The sequence below is a fragment of the Schistocerca cancellata genome, chromosome 1 (genome assembly GCF_023864275.1).
Source record: "Schistocerca cancellata isolate TAMUIC-IGC-003103 chromosome 1, iqSchCanc2.1, whole genome shotgun sequence".
NCBI classification, from domain to species: Eukaryota; Metazoa; Arthropoda; class Insecta; order Orthoptera; family Acrididae; genus Schistocerca; species Schistocerca cancellata.
This window is the reverse complement of record NC_064626.1, coordinates 618,453,627-618,469,743: the sequence shown is the minus strand read 5'-3', so window position 1 is coordinate 618,469,743 and position 16,117 is coordinate 618,453,627. Positions and strand designations below refer to the sequence as shown.

The window sequence follows — 16,117 nt, the reverse complement described above, 5'->3', positions numbered from 1 at the left end:
GTATAGCATTTATAATTTCCAGAAATCATTTCAGTACATAACTGGAAGAATTCGTACTTCAAATGTCAACTGTCCATTGCTACTGTACATATTTTATATAGGTTAAGAAACTGCTATTTAAACGCCTACTTACACCACGTTGTTAAGCCAGTAAACTCTGTTAACTGGTTCGGATTGTGTGAAGGATTTGCACATGCTACACTTTTCAATATTTACAAAAACATCATATAATTGTTTTTGTTTCTCCCAGCATAACAATAATATCATCCCTTTAGAAAATGTGACAATTTCATCCCAGACATGAAAAAACTTTTTTACAGTAATTGGAGATGAAGTCTTGAAGGGCCAAACATTGGATACAAACTCACATTTTATAGCAAAAAAGCTGTTTGATATTGGAGTAAAGGTGAAAAAGGTAAGATTTCTTTGTAACACATCATTCTTTTTATTGAAATAGATGTGTTTTAGGTAAAGAGAAATACGTAGCTACAGGTAATAAAATTTTTGGTTAATAGTTAGTACAAGGTTGCTCCTTTGTAAAACATGAAATTTCTCCGATCCAATTAACCGTAGATAAATCTCACACACATTCTAAAACAGTGTATGTGTTTTTAGTTTCTTAGATTTTTCACTTTGTGTCAGTTCTCCATTGCGTTGCAACTGAAATGTTTCTTGATTCATAATAATGTGTGAATCTTTGAAGCTGTAAATTTCTGATCTTACTTGAATTTCACTGCAGAAATTTATTTGACCATATCTGTCCTTTCTAACAAAGATTCTCATGTGGCTGTAGTTTGGACTAAGGTGTGGAAAGATCTCCACCTGAAATGTTGGATGTGGTGATAGTCTGATCAGCAGTGCAGTCGAGTGTCAACATTGGCGCCATATTCAATACTCTTTTCATTAAGAAAGGTAAAACTGATGGGTAAATTCAGAAAAGCGGTGTTTGCTAATAGACAAATCTCTGGGGAGTATTTTGGTGCATAGGTCTGATATCAGTAACTTGTAAGAAGGCTGACTGCCAAGGAACAAGTTCTATGTTTGTGGCATAAACCTTAAAGGGCTGTGGTGGGAAACTTCTCTGTTGCCAAATTGTCTTCTGTGGAGAATCCGAGCTCTTAAAAATGTCTGCTTCGGTGAACCTCCAGGTGCTATACTAGTAAGCTTCTCTGGATACAAAATTACCACTGCAAATTATCCAGCTATTCTTGTGTATTGCAGAATACATGATGCTTTTTCATACATATTAACACCATGTTTACTTCTTCATAGATGAAAGTGTGGCAGCTCACCTTAGTACTGCAGGCCACATAAATATTTTGACAATTTTTCTTTGTACTAGGATGAGACTACACTGTCCATTCACATTAATATGACTGCCAGTCAAAAGCCTGAACAAACACCTTTTGCCGCATAGACTGCTAAAAGATGTGTTGGAAGAGAGTTATGGAGGTTTTAGAAGGTACTGACAGCAATGTGAAATAATTCCTACTCTGTTGGATTGACCATCTGCACTACGCACTACGTTTCTCAGATGAGGATCCCTGGTGCTTACAGCCTGACCGAGATGCTCCCACAGATTCTACGTGGTGTATTTGGTGACCAGGGAATACAGTTAACCCCCCCCCCCCCCCCCCCCGGGTGTTAGAATAGGCCCAAGGTATTCCTGCCTGTCATTATAGGCGACTAAAAGGAGTCTCCCACTTTTCAGCCCTATAAGTTCAGATCGCATTTTATGGTTTGACCTCCTACTTCACAAATTCTACAGAAGTGCAGGCCATTTGGGGAAGGATGCCTTACGTGGTGCACCAGTTATCCATAGTGCCATTCCGGTAAATTTGATCTCCTGCACCTTTTCTTGTCATGGCTTTGCATGTCCACCTGCAATTCAACTATTTGGGCGAGGACACCTTCCAGGACATGTCATCTATTCCATTGTCTCCTCTCCTCTTTCACCCTCATGACACTATTGGATTTCTCTGCACCCAATATCCTGCATGGTAGCCAGTCCCTTGTGGTGGATCTGTCATGTATCCTGATATGAAACTTCCTGGCAGATTAAAACTGTGTGCCCAACCGAGACTCGAACTTGGGACCTTTGCCTTTCGCGGGCAAGTGCTCTACCAACTGAGCTACCAAAGCACGATTCACGCCCGGTACTCACAGCTTTACTTCTGCCAGTACCTCGTTTCCTACCTTCCAAACTTTACAGAAGCTCTCCTGCGAACCTTGCAGAACTAGCACTCCTGAAAGAAAGGATATTGCAGAGACATGGCTTAGCCACAGCCTGGGGGATGTTTCCAGAATGAGATTTTCACTCTGCAGCAGAGTGTGCGCTGATATGAAACTTCCTGGCAGATTAAAACTGTGTGCCCGACCGAGACTCGAACTCGGGACCTTTGCCTTTCACGGGCAAATGCTCTACCAACTGAGCTACCGAAGCACGACTCACACCCAGTACTCACAGCTCTACTTCTGCCAGTGCCCGCGAAAGGCAAAGGTCCCAAGTTCGAGTCTCGGTCAGGCACACAATTTTAATCTGCCAGGAAGTTTCATATCAGCCCACACTCCGCTGCAGAGTGAAAATCTCATTCTGGAAACATCCCCCAGGCTGTGGCTAAGCCACGTCTCCGCAATATCCTTTCTTTCAGGAGTGCTAGTTCTGCAAGGTTCGCAGGAGAGCTTATGTAAAGTTTGGAAGGTAGGAGGCGAGGTACTGGCGGAAGTAAAGCTGTGAGTACCGGGCGTGAGTCGTGCTTCGGTAGCTCAGTTGGTAGAGCACTTGCCCACAAAAGGCAAAGGTCCCGAGTTCGAGTCTCGATCGGGCACACAGTTTTAATCTGCCAGGAAGTTTCATATCAGCACACACTCCGCTGCAGAGTGAAAATCTCATTCTGTCATGTACCCGTTCGGTGGTAGCCTAGCCCCCTCACAACACAGGGATTGCAATGCTGATGCCTGAGCTGTAAACTCCCCATGTATGCCAAGGAGTAGATGCACTCATCTTCCTGGGGCATCAGGAGTCCTGGTAATGGCCATCGTGCCAGGTGACCTTTGCTGTGGCTGGGTTGCGTCTGTGGGGAGAGCACCTGATCGGAGTGGGTGGCATCAGGATGGATGACCTGCAAGGAAGCAGACTAACTCATCTTTTGCTGGGGACTGAATGGCCCCAGCAGTCTCTAAGGAAGGAAAGGTTGAGTTCAATGCGTACAGGTATACCCTAAATTGTTCCTCTCCATGTGGATACGAAGCCTCTGTTTTTTGTTGAGCACCTGGAGGATAAGTTTGCGGAAGTGACAGCACTGTCCAAAATGTGCAATGGGTCAGTTTGGATTCAGACGGCATCCCCAACCACCCCCGAGCATTACTCGCCAGTGACAAGCTGGGTGGGATTCTTGTTTCGGTCGCTCCCCATAAAAACTAAACATGGTCCAGGGAATTATTTTTCATTGTGACTTCTGTTGCAGTCTAGAAACGAGCTATGTGCCAATTTAGAATGGCAGGGTGTTCATTTCGTCTGGCGTGTTTACAAGGTACCCAGAGACAATAGGGTTGCTACCAATGCCTTCATCTTGGCCTTTGAGGGTGCTTCATTACCTGAGAAGGTCAAAGTGATGGTGTACCACTGTGACATCAAACCTTATGTCCCTCTCCCTATGTGATGCTTTAAGTGCTGGGAATTCAGGCACATGTCCTCTCGGTGCAATTCCTGTGCCACATGTAGAGATTGCGGACGTTCGCTGCATCCAAATACTCTATGTTCGCCTCTACCCACCTGTGTCAACTGTGCAGAACACCACTCGCCCTGCTCACCGGACTGTCTGTTACTCCAAAAGGAGTGGAAAATTATGGAGTACAAGACCCTGGACAGGCTGTCTTACCATGAGGCTAAACTCAAATATGAAAGGCTAAACCATGTTCATATGCTGTTTTCCTATGCTGCGGCCAAGATGGTGTCGCCATCAGTGACACCATTACACCCATAATCTAAGGTTACTCCAGTAGGCCCTCAGGGCCGCCCATCTTCCTCCCCACTCCAGCTGGCTGGGGGAAAGTCTTCTTCTGTTGCTCCCAAAGCTTCTACTTTTGTAGCATCACCCCCCCCCCCCCCCCCAAATGCCAGGGACATAGGTCCCATCCCACCAGCCAGAGAAGAAACAGCCTCCTCTCAAGCAGAAGGGGTACCTTGGGTCTATACGTTTGACAATCCCCCCCCCCAAATGGTCAAGTGGACACCAGCCAGTGGCTGAAAGAGCTGGTCAAAGGGCTTCATGGTCTTCTGTGCCTGAAGCAACTTCCGAGAAGCCCTCCCAGTAAGCCCCTAAGGACAGTGAGAGGGCAAACCACCAAAGGAGGAGGCCACTAAGAAACGGGAGCCTACAATAGCCCCTGCACCAGCACTCCCCCATGGCTTTGCGACTGAGGATGCGGTGGAGATTCTGAAATCCTCTGAAGACCTAGATCTTGCCGATGCCTCGGATGCAATGGGACTGGATGCTAATGCTCAACTGGTGGCAGCAGGTGATGCTGAGGCCTAAGGGAGCCTACAGTGGCCCCTGCACCAGCACTCCCCCATGGCTCCGCGACCAAGGATGAGGTGGAGATTCTGACATCCTCTGAGGACCTAGATCTCGCCGATGCCTCGGATGCAATGGGACTTGATGCTAACACTCAATTGGTGGCAGCAGGTGATGCTGAGGCCTAATTTGCTTCCTTGGTCACTTCATGCCTCCCCATACGACAGAAAGTGTCATTCTCCGGTGGAACTGCGGCAGTTTTTTCTCCCACCTGGCCAAGTTATGTCAACTTTTAAGTGTTACACCTGTTCTTTGCATTGTCCATCAGGAAACCTGGTTCCCAGCAGTGCAGACTCCTGCGCATTGTGGCTATAGGGGATATTACAAAACTGTAGTGACTGTAATAGTGTGTCAGGTGGAATTTGGGTCTATGTCCTGCAGTCGGTATGTAGCAAACCTGCGCCCCTTCATACTCCTCTTGAAGCTGTGGCTATCAGAGTAAGGACAGCACAGGGAATAACTGTCTCCAGCTATATCTTCCTTCAGATGGTGCAGTACCCCTGAATATATTGGCCGCACTGATTCATCAACTCCCTAAACCTTTCCTACTTTTGGAAGGTTTTAATGCCCATAACCTCTTGTGGAGTGTCCGCCCCTGGTAGCTGAGTGGTCAGTGCAACAGAATGTCAATCCTAAGGGCTCAGGTTTGATTCCCGGCTGGGTCAGAGATTTTCTCCGCTCAGGGACTGGGTGTTGTGTTGTCCTAATCATCATCATTTCATCCCATCAGTGCGCAAGTCGCTGAAGTGGCTTCAGATTGAAAGACTTGCACCCCAGCAAATGGTCTACCCGATGGGAGGCCCTAGTCACACGACCTCTTGTGGGGTGGCACTGTGCTTACTGGTCGAGGTAGAGATGTCGAAAACTTATTGTCTCAATTTGACCTCTGCCTCTTAAATACTGGGGCTCCCACACATTTCAGTATGGCTCATGGTGCTTACTCAGCCATTTATTTATCACTCTGTAGCCTTCTCCCATCTGTCCACTGGAGAGCACATGATGACTTGTGTGGCAGTGACCTCATCTTCCTGTCACTCCCCCAGGATCATTCCCCCCGGACACTTACCCCGATGGCCATTAAACAAGGCAGACTGGGAAGCTTTCACCTCTGCTGACACTGATGAATCTCCCCCACACGGTTACATCGATGTGGTGGTTGAGAGAGTCACCAGAATGATTATTTCTGTGGGGGAAAATGCAGTCCCTTGTTCCTTAGGGTGCCACCTTGATGGTCACCAGAAATCTCTGAGGCCATTGAAGAGCGTAGGCAGGCTCTACAACAACATAAGCGACACCCTTCCCTGGAGCACCTAATAACTTTGAAATGGCTCTGTGCCCGTGTTCACTGTCTCTTAAAAAGATGGAAACAGAAGTGTTGAGTTAGGTAGGTCTCGACCATTGGGTACTGTATGTCGCCTTCACAAGTCTGGACGAAGATCAGACGTGTCTTTCGGTACCAGACCCCAACAGGTGTCCCTGGCATTCATATAAATGGAATGTTATCTATTGATGCAAACGTAATTGCAGAGCACTTTGCTTGGCTCTCTGCATTGGAGAATTACCCGCCCCCCCCTCCCCCGGCCTTTGTACCCTCAAATGGCAGATGGAAGCGAAACTCCTCTCGTCCACTACATGCCACAGAAAACCATATAACTCTGCATTTACTAAGTGGGAGCTCCTCAGCACCCTTGCACATTGCCCCGACACAGCTCCTGGGTCAGATCAGATCCACATTCAGATGATTAAACGTATTTTGTTGGACTACCAGCGACATATCCTCATCAGCTTCAACCGCATCTGGAGCGATGGCGTCGTCCTGTCGCAGTGATGGGAGAGCACCATCATTCCACTGCTCAAACCTGGTAAAAACCCACTTGAAGTTGATAGCTATCAGCCCATCAGCCTCACCAGCATTCTTTTTAAGCTTCTGTAAGCTGCTACAACGTCTGGTGACTCGACGGTTGTGTTGGCTCCTGGACTCACAAGTCCTATTGGCTCCATGTCAGGTTTCTGCCAGGGTCGCTCAACTGCTGATAATCTAGTGTCCCTCGAGTCTGCCATCCAAACAGCCTTTTCCAGACAGCAGCAACCAGGTTGCCATCTCTTTTGGTTTATGAAAAGCTTATGACACGACCTGGCAACATCATATCCTTGCCACACTGTGTGGGTGGGGACTCCAGGGTCCTCTCCTGATTTTTATCCAATACTCCCTGTTGCTCCATACTTTCTGTGTTCAAGTTAGTGCCTCCCATAGCCCCCCCCCCTCCCCCCCATCCAGGATAATGGGGTCCTGCAGGCCTCTGTATTGAGTTTATCTCTATTTTTAGTGGCCATTAATGGTCTAGCAGCAGCTGTAGGGCAGTCTGTCTCACCTTCTGTGTATGCAGACGATTTCTGCATTTCCTACTGCTCCTCCAGTACTGATGTTGCTGAGCACAAGTTGCAGCCATGGGCTCTACCCCATGGCTTCCAGTTTGCAGCCCCGAATCCGCATGTTGTGTGCTTGTGTCGGTGCCATACCATTCATCCGGAACCAGAACTTTACCTTGCTGATGACCTATTCATTGTAGTGGAGACATATCAAGTCATAGGAATGGTTTTCAGCGCCCAATTGACTTGGCTTCCTCATCTTCATCAGCTTAAGTGGAAGTGCTGGCAGCACCTCAATGCCCTCCACTGCCTGAGCAACACCAACTGGGGTGCAGATCGCTCTACACTGTTGTGGCTCCACAGAGCCCCTTGTTCAATCCTGCCTTGACTATGGGAGCCTGGTTTATGGTTCAGCGGCGCCCTCAGCCTTGTGGTTGCTAGACCCAGTGCACCACTGTGGAGTTCGACTAGCGACGGGAGCTTTTAGGATGAGTCCAGTGACCAGCGTATTTGTGGAGGCTGGAGTCCCTCCATTGCAGTTCAGGCATCCATAACTGCTCACCAGTTATGTTGCACACATTTGTAGCTCTCCTGAGCATCCAAATTACCGTCTCCTTTTCTCAACCACAGTGGTTCACCTCCCACATCGTCAGCCCAGGTCAGGGCTTACAATCGCAGTTCGCCCCCAAACCCTTCTGTGTGAACTAGAGTGCTTTCCTTTACCTCCTCCCCTCTGGGTCCATTCGCATACACATCCAAGGGGTATATCTAGGCTGCAGCTTTGCCTGGACCTTTCACATGGCTCTAAGGACTCAGTTAATCCTGCGGCTTTCTGCTGCCACTTCCTCTCAATTGTCGACGTGTCCCGGGGCTCTGAAGTGGTTTACACTGACTGCTCAACACCTGATGGTCACATTGGCTTTGCCTATGTTCACAGGGGACCTATTGAATAGCTCTCCTTGCCAGATGGTTGCAGTGTTTTCACTGCAGAGCTGGTGGCCATATCTCGTGCTCTTGAGCACGTCTGTTCTTGCTCTGGTGAGTTGTTTCTTATCTGTAGTGACTCCTTGAGCAGCCTACAAGCTATTGACCAGTGCTGCCCTCGTCATCCTTTGATAGTGACCATTCAGAAGTCTGTCTATGCCCGGGAACAGTCCACTCATTCAGTGGTGTCTTCTGGGCCCCAGGACATGTCGGAATATCAGGCAGTGAACTTGCTGACAGGCTGGCTAAACAGGCTACACAGAGACTGCTTCTGGAGATCAGCATCTCTGAAACTGACCTGCGTTCAGTACTACACCTCAAAGTTTTTCGGCTTTGGGAGACAGAATGGCATAACCTCGGTATGCACAACAACTGCGTCCATTAAGGAGACTATGAATGTGTGGAAGTCCTCCATGTGGGCCTCTCACAGGGTCTCTGTGGTCCTCTGGCAACTCTGCATTGGCCATGCTTGGGTGACCCATGACTATCTGCTGCGCTGTGAAGACCCGCCTCAGTGTCGGTGTGGTGCCTGGTTGACAGTGGCCCATATTCTATGTGATTTCCTACTTTGGGTGCCCTGCAACATAATCTTTGGTTACCGGACTAGTTACTGTTAATTTTAGCTGACAACACCTCATCAGCTGATCTATGTTTTATACGTGAGGGTAGGTTTTATCATTCTATCTAAGTTTTAGTGCATCACCTTTGCTCCTCTGTCTTCTTGACCCTAGTGCTTTCAGGCTGGAGGTTTTAATGCTTTGCAGAGTGGCTGGCCTATCCGTTTTACTCTCGTGATCAGCGAGCCATGGTGATCTGCTCTCTTGTTTTAATCCCTTCTACCTGTTTCTTGTGTCTCTTTGGTTTTCTTGTCCTATTTTGTCTATTGTAATGTTTGTTGCCCTTCTGTCATTCTCGTGATTTTTTCTTACTCGTGGTTTTGTGCTGTAAGTCTAGTTTGTTTTATTCTTTCCCTAGAAACAAGGGACTGATGACCAAGCAGTTTGCCCCCCCCCCCTCCCCCCACCCCCACTCTCCCCTTTAAACCCTTACAGTAAACTCGTTCCAGTGCTCTTCGAACCATGCACGTACACTGTGAGCTGCGTGACAGGTTGCATTGTCCTGCTGGTAGTTGCCACTGCGCTAATGAAAATCAAACTGCTTGTAGGGGAGGACATGGTCCCCAAGGATAGATGCGTACTTGTGTTGATCCATTGTTCTTCCCAGAATGACAAGTTCGTGCAGCCAGTGCCTCGAAAACATTCCTCAGACCATAATGTTATCTCCTCCATCATGAGTCCTTCTGACAATTGTTGCAGGCTGTTTGCTTTCAGACATTTCACACTGTACACACCAATGACCATCTATCCGATGGAACATAAAACATTTAATCTGAAATGGCCACCTACTGCCACTCAGTGGACCTCCATTTGCAGTACGAGCATGCAAATTCCCAGCTTCGTTGCCGATGAACAGCAGTCAGCGTGGGTGCAAGAACCAGGTGCTTGATGCATGGGCCCTTGTGCAGTAACATTCACTGAAATGTCGTTGAGGAGACACTGTTGGCAGCCCCTTGGTTCATATGGGCAGTCAGTCATTCAGTAGTTGCATGTCTGTTCACCCAAACACATCTGCACAGCTGTTGTTCAACCCTGTCATCTATGACCCGTAGTGCACCACACTTACCACAGAACCCATTTTGGATAGTGCCATTTTGGCATGCGTGGTATACTTTACTCAGAGTGTCACACAAGCTACACTCCTGGAAATGGAAAAAAGAACACATTGACACCGGTGTGTCAGACCCACCATACTTGCTCCGGACACTGCGAGAGGGCTGTACAAGCAATGATCACACGCACGGCACAGCGGACACACCAGGAACCGCGGTGTTGGCCGTCGAATGGCGCTAGCTGCGCAGCATTTGTGCACCGCCGCCGTCAGTGTCAGCCAGTTTGCCGTGGCATACGGAGCTCCATCGCAGTCTTTAACACTGGTAGCATGCCGCGACAGCGTGGACGTGAACCGTATGTGCAGTTGACGGACTTTGAGCGAGAGCGTATAGTGGGCATGCGGGAGGCCGGGTGGACGTACCGCCGAATTGCTCAACACGTGGGGCGTGAGGTCTCCACAGTACATCGATGTTGTCGCCAGTGGTCGGCGGAAGATGCACATGCCCGTCGACCTGGGACCGTACCGCAGCGACGCACGGATGCACGCCAAGACCGTAGGATCCTACGCAGTGCCGTAGGGGACCGCACCGCCACTTCCCAGCAAATTAGGGACACTGTTGCTCCTGGGGTATCGGCGAGGACCATTCGCAACCGTCTCCATGAAGCTGGGCTCTGGTCCCGCACACCGTTAGGCTATCTTCCGCTCACGCCCCAACATCGTGCAGCCCGCCTTCAGTGGTGTCGCGACAGGCGTGAATGGAGGGATGAATGGAGACGTGTCGTCTTCAGCGATGAGAGTCGCTTCTGCCTTGGTGCCAATGATGGTCGTATGCGTGTTTGGCGCCGTGCAGGTGAGCGCCAAAATCAGGACTGCATACGACCGAGGCACACAGGGCCAACACCCGGCATCATGGTGTGGGGAGCGATCTCCTACACTGGCCGTACACCACTGGTGATCGTCGAGGGGACACTGAATAGTGCACGGTACATCCAAACCGTCATCGAACCCATCGTTCTACCATTCCTAGACCGGCAAGGGAACTTGCTGTTCCAACAGGACAATGCACGTCCGCATGTATCCCGTGCCACCCAATGTGCTCTAGAAGGTGTAAGTCAACTACCCTGGCCAGCAAGATCTCCGGATCTGTCCCCCATTGAGCATGTTTGGGACTGGATGAAGCGTCGTCTCACGCGGTCTGCACGTCCAGCACGAATGCTGGTCCAACTGAGGCGCCAGGTGGAAATGGCATGGCAAGCCGTTCCACAGGACTACATCCAGCATCTCTACGATCGTCTCCATGGGAGAATAGCAGCCTGCATTGCTGCGAAAGGTGGATATACACTGTACTAGTGCCGACATTGTGCATGCTCTGTTGCCTGTGTCTATGTGCCTGTGGTTCTGTCAGTGTGATCATGTGATGTATCTGAACCCAGGAATGTGTCAATAAAGTTTCCCCTTCCTGGGACAATGAATTCACGGTGTTCTTATTTCAATTTCTAGGAGCGTATTTACAAACTGAGCCATTTTGGATATGCTTCTACTCTTGGCCCATCAAATGAATCATTCCAGCATATATTTTAGGAAAACCACAGAAATGCAAACTTGTATGGTTAGGTGCACCAACAATAAACCTACTTCTCATCCAATCATAAAATTGTCTTTCTGAACACAAAAAAAATATTCAACTTGTGGCAAAGAGCGAATACTCCGACACATCTCCACTAGAATTAGAAGAGACAGGTTTTGGTTTCAGAGTCTGTTTGTATGAAACTGGTAAGCTTTCTGGAAGAAGTGACTGGTAGGGTCAACCGTAGATATAACAATTTCTGATGTACCAGAACTGGTAAAGTAATCAATTGCAATACTGGTATCCATAATTTATCTTTCAAATGATATTAATTTAATTGGCCCATCCTATTAAAAGAACATAATTATTAGTGTGCTCGTGAAACATGAACTTGCTAAGCATAAACCATGAAACAGATCACAATTACTTGGTCCAGTGACCACCACATACATTCTACATCTACGTACATACTCTGCCAGCCACTGTACCACGAGTGGCAGAGGGGCCCTGTACCACCAGTGATCCCTGCCTCACCTGTTCCACTCACAAACAGAGCTATGGAAAAATGACTGCCTCCATATGAGCCCTAATTTCTCATATCTTATCTTCATGGCCCTTACATGAAAAGTATGTTGGCGGCAGTAGAATCGTTTTGCAGTCAGTTTCAAATGCCTCTTCTTTAAATTTTCTCACCAGCGTTCCATAAAAAGAACATCACCTTCCTCCAGAGATTTCCATTTGAGTTCCTGAAGCATGTCTAATACTTGCGAGTGGATCGAACCTACTGGTAATAAATCTAGCTGTTTACTTTTGAATTGGATTCAGTGTCTTCCTTTAATCCAACCTGTTGTAGGTTGCAATCCCTTGAACAGCATTCAAGAATAGGTCTGACTAGCATCCTACATGCAGTCTCCTTTACAGATGAACCATACTCTCACAAAATTCACACAATAAACCGAAGTTGACCATTCGCTTTCCCTACCAAAATCCCCACATGCTCATTCCATTTAATATTTTCTGCAATGTTTTGCCCAGATATTTAGACAATGTGACTGTGTCAAGCAGGACATTAAACCCTAATAATGCTGTAGCCAAATATTAAAAGGTTTGTTTTTCCCACTCAACCACATTAAGTTACATTTTTCTATATTTGGAGCTAGATGTCATTCATCACACCTACAAGAAGTCATCTCATATCGTCCTACAGTCGCCCAACTTTGACACTTTGCTGGTACACCAAAGCATCATCAGCAAACAATCACAGATTGCTGCCCACCTTGTCTGGACCACAGATTGCTGCCAACACCATCCGCCAGATCATTTCTGAATGTAGAAAATAATAGCGGTCCTGTCACACTTCCCTGGGGCACTCCTGGCAACGTTGTCTCTGACAAACACTCGTCGTTGAGTACAACATACTGCGTTCTATCACTTAAGAGGTCTTTGAGTCAGTCACACACTGTGGAACCTTTTCCATATGCTCATACCCCTGTTAACAGTCTGCAGTGGGCACTGTGAGAATGACTTTCAGAAACCTACACATTTGACATCAATGTGCAATAACCAAACACAGACACCAGGCAGCAGCACTAGCAGTGGAGGGCATATAAAGCATTTAATGGGCATTTTCTTCCATGTCTAAGTCCAGTACTATCACGTGCTCTGTATCTAATGACCCGATCGTTATTGGAATGTTAGTTTATTACTTGAAGCCTATGATACAGGGATAAACTACAGATTGATATCTCACACATCCACTGTTGTAGTCTAGCATAATGTGTGAATTTAATGCATACACATGCATAAGTTTGCACCATATGCTGCTGTAGCTACTTTGTGAAGCTTGAAGTCATGCGACTGTAGATACTACTTGTATCTGGCCTAGAGTTCATGATCACAAATGATTCTGGAGTCCATGCACACATCCACTGACCCCTTGTCTCCACACCAGAGGACTTGCCCACAGATATGTAACTGTTCTTTCTAACACAGGAATGTTGAAAATTAGGAAAAGATTGCAAAGTTATGTCTGTTAGTAGGTGATAGCCTTGGGAAAAGAATGGGTTACGATATGCGGCAGGGGTATATTTCACATTCCAGAAGATTGCATCATAGAGCTAGGTGGTGAATATGTAGGAAAATAATTTGTTAAACTCATTCATATTCTTTTGTTGCATGTGAAATTTGTAGTTTTTGTTAATTTTTTGTTTTGTTTTAAGATGTAGAATTCTACATGTTTGACTGTTTCTTTTCATACTTAGCTAGGATTAGTCCTATCCATCAACTGACATTTTTTTATTTTTTGGGACAATATATCATATTTTGTAACTTCTCGCTTTTTTTGTTTTGTTTTAAGATGTAGAATTCTACATGTTTGACTGTTTCTTTTCATACTTAGCTAGGATTAGTCCTATCCATCAACTGACATTTTTTTATTTTTTGGGACAATATATCATATTTTGTAACTTCTCGCTAGTACCTGAGTGTAACAAAGTAATTAAAAAAATCATAGTAATTTTAGAAAAAATAATGTCTCAATTGTTAATACAGTGAAAGCCCTGTTTTACATTTTCATGTGGTGCAGACTTAAAAAATACAAAATTCAGGAAAATACAGAATTGAGAAAAACATTAAAATAACCAAAATAAAAGGGAAAACATATGTAATTGGGATGTATGATTAAAAATTTTGACCCTCTCCAACACATTGAATAAAGTCTGTATAAGTGAAGGACATTAAACATAAAATACAATGTTTATACAATCATTTGTTGTAACGAGTTTCATTAGTTCTTAAAAAGTCACAGGTGTGTAACAACAAGTGAAAACTCATCGAAAAACTGAAATTGATATCTTGTACAAGGTAATCAAGCTATTTTCCAACGTGCTACGACCATAATTTTACTTCGTTCAGGAATTGCTGAACGAAGGCAACAAGTATTTAAATGAAAGAATTACTATAAATTTGATACAATGAGGCAGACTTTTGCAGCAGTTACAAGCTGAAGTGTCCGAGCGGTCTAAGGCGCTGCAGTCATGGACTGTGCGGCTGGTCCCGGCAGAGGTTCGAGTCCTCCCTCGGGGATGGGTGTGTGTGTTTGTCCTTAGGATAATTTAGGTTAAGTAGTGTGTAAGCTTAGGGACTGATGACCTTAGCAGTTAAGTCCCATAAGATTTCACACAAACACAAGCTAAAGTGTCTTTGTCAGTTTTGTGAAATAAGGTGGGAGATACAGTAATTTTTATTTTATGCAGTGTAGAAAGGAAAAATATCACAGCACTGATCAATGACAAACTTCATCACCATTGCTGTTATTGTTTAACGCTTTTCTTACAAGTCACACTTCATATGTTCACTGCACTTCATGTGCTCCACCCCATCAATGTGATATTTTAGGCTCAATGAGAGGAATGTGAAAAAATGAGTTTACTTCCTCAGTTGACATTACAAACTTATTTGATGTCGCCTCAGTGAATTTCTGTACACTGAGTAAAATATAAATTTAAAAGAAAGCTCACACGCTACAGTTTCACTTCTGCCTTCTATCACTGCTGCCAATCTTTAGGATCTATAGTGTGTTGTGCAAAGTATATACTGAGCAGTGGTGGCTTCTGTGGAAGAGCACAAGGGCATGTGAACACCCTAACTTTTGACATCTTGCAGATTTATTGGTTATTTATCTATGAATGCTGTTAAACACAACATAGAAGCTGCAGTCTGAAGGATACAGCACTTAAATCTACCGTGCTGCTGCTCCTCTAGACTCCATGAAACATAACAGTAGAGTCATGAGCACAGCTTCAGTTGTGCACATTGTAAGTAATTTTTGCACATGCACATCACACATGATGTAATTGCCTTACGAGCCAAATATGTACGGATTTGATAAACAATCTGTACAGATCACAAAGAGCACAGCTAGCCCTTGCCACTCAACTAGAAATTTACGTCAGTGCCACCAGGTGGTAGCACACAGTGGCAGACTTCTGACACTATTTGCTTGGCATAAATCCTACTAGATGATAGAACACACCACAGATATTCTAATTCACTTACTATATACTTTAGTAAAATTAGATTGGATGTCAGTATATGTTAAAGTTGTACACACGGTAATCCATTTGAAGTGCTGGCAAAGGAAACTCTCTAACGCACCCCCCTCCCCCCCCCCCCCCCTCCTCAGATTTAGTGGTGATATGGTCCAGTGGATAGCCTGTCAAAAACTGAATGCAAATCGAGCTTGAAAACAGGAAGAAGGTGTACTGAACTCTGAAAAAAAGCAAAATAGAAACAGCAAACAGTTCAGGCTTAAGATGTACAACATAAAGTGTTGTTGAACAGCCATGGCTTCATAGTTAAGTGGTCAAGGTATTGGACCGAAAAGTGGATGAGCATTGTTCAAAACCCCCTCACGTCAATTATTTTTTTTTTTTTTTCCCACAACATTATCAGCTGTCCGTCCAGTCATTGAAATGTTTTTTTTTTTTTTTTTTTCTGTAGTCTTGGCAATTGTCATACTATACATTGGTTATAGAATATGATTCGTGATAAGAATACATTACTCTGGAAGTAAATGTGATGAGTATTGAGAGCAGGAGAGATACCACATAGACATCTCACAGAAATGATGACAAATAAATGGGTGTGATCAATCTTACAACAAAGCGATTCCAAAAATGGAACACAACTTCAACAATGTTAAAAACATACGAGGCGCTATCCAAAATTTTTGGGACTGATGCTGCCATCTGGACTAACGGTCACCATCACTCTCAAAGTAGTTCCCATCTGCTTGTACTCACCGGTCCTAGCGCTTCTGCCACAGGTCAAACATTTTCTGGAAGTCCTGTTCTTTGAGGGTGTTAATCACTGCCAGCAATGCTTTTTGAATCCTCTCTAGAGTGTCAAACCAACAACCTTTCAACTTTAGTTTCAGTTTTGAGAATAG

General features: G+C 45.6%; 1 protein-coding gene and 1 non-coding gene across 2 annotated transcripts in view; one reads left to right on the top strand and one right to left on the bottom strand.

The window, feature by feature from the left end:
- The window catches only part of LOC126183074 (FAD synthase-like), a 112,355-nt gene that overhangs the window by 1,658 nt on the left and 94,580 nt on the right, over positions 1-16,117 (top strand). Inside the window, exon 2 of the mRNA XM_049924905.1 lies at positions 321-415. Within this exon, the coding sequence (XP_049780862.1) occupies positions 321-415 (95 nt within the window). The remainder of the gene's footprint in view (positions 1-320; positions 416-16,117) is intronic.
- On the bottom strand, positions 2,370-2,444 carry Trnas-uga (transfer RNA serine (anticodon UGA)). The gene has a single exon. It is a non-coding gene; the product is annotated as a tRNA-Ser (tRNA).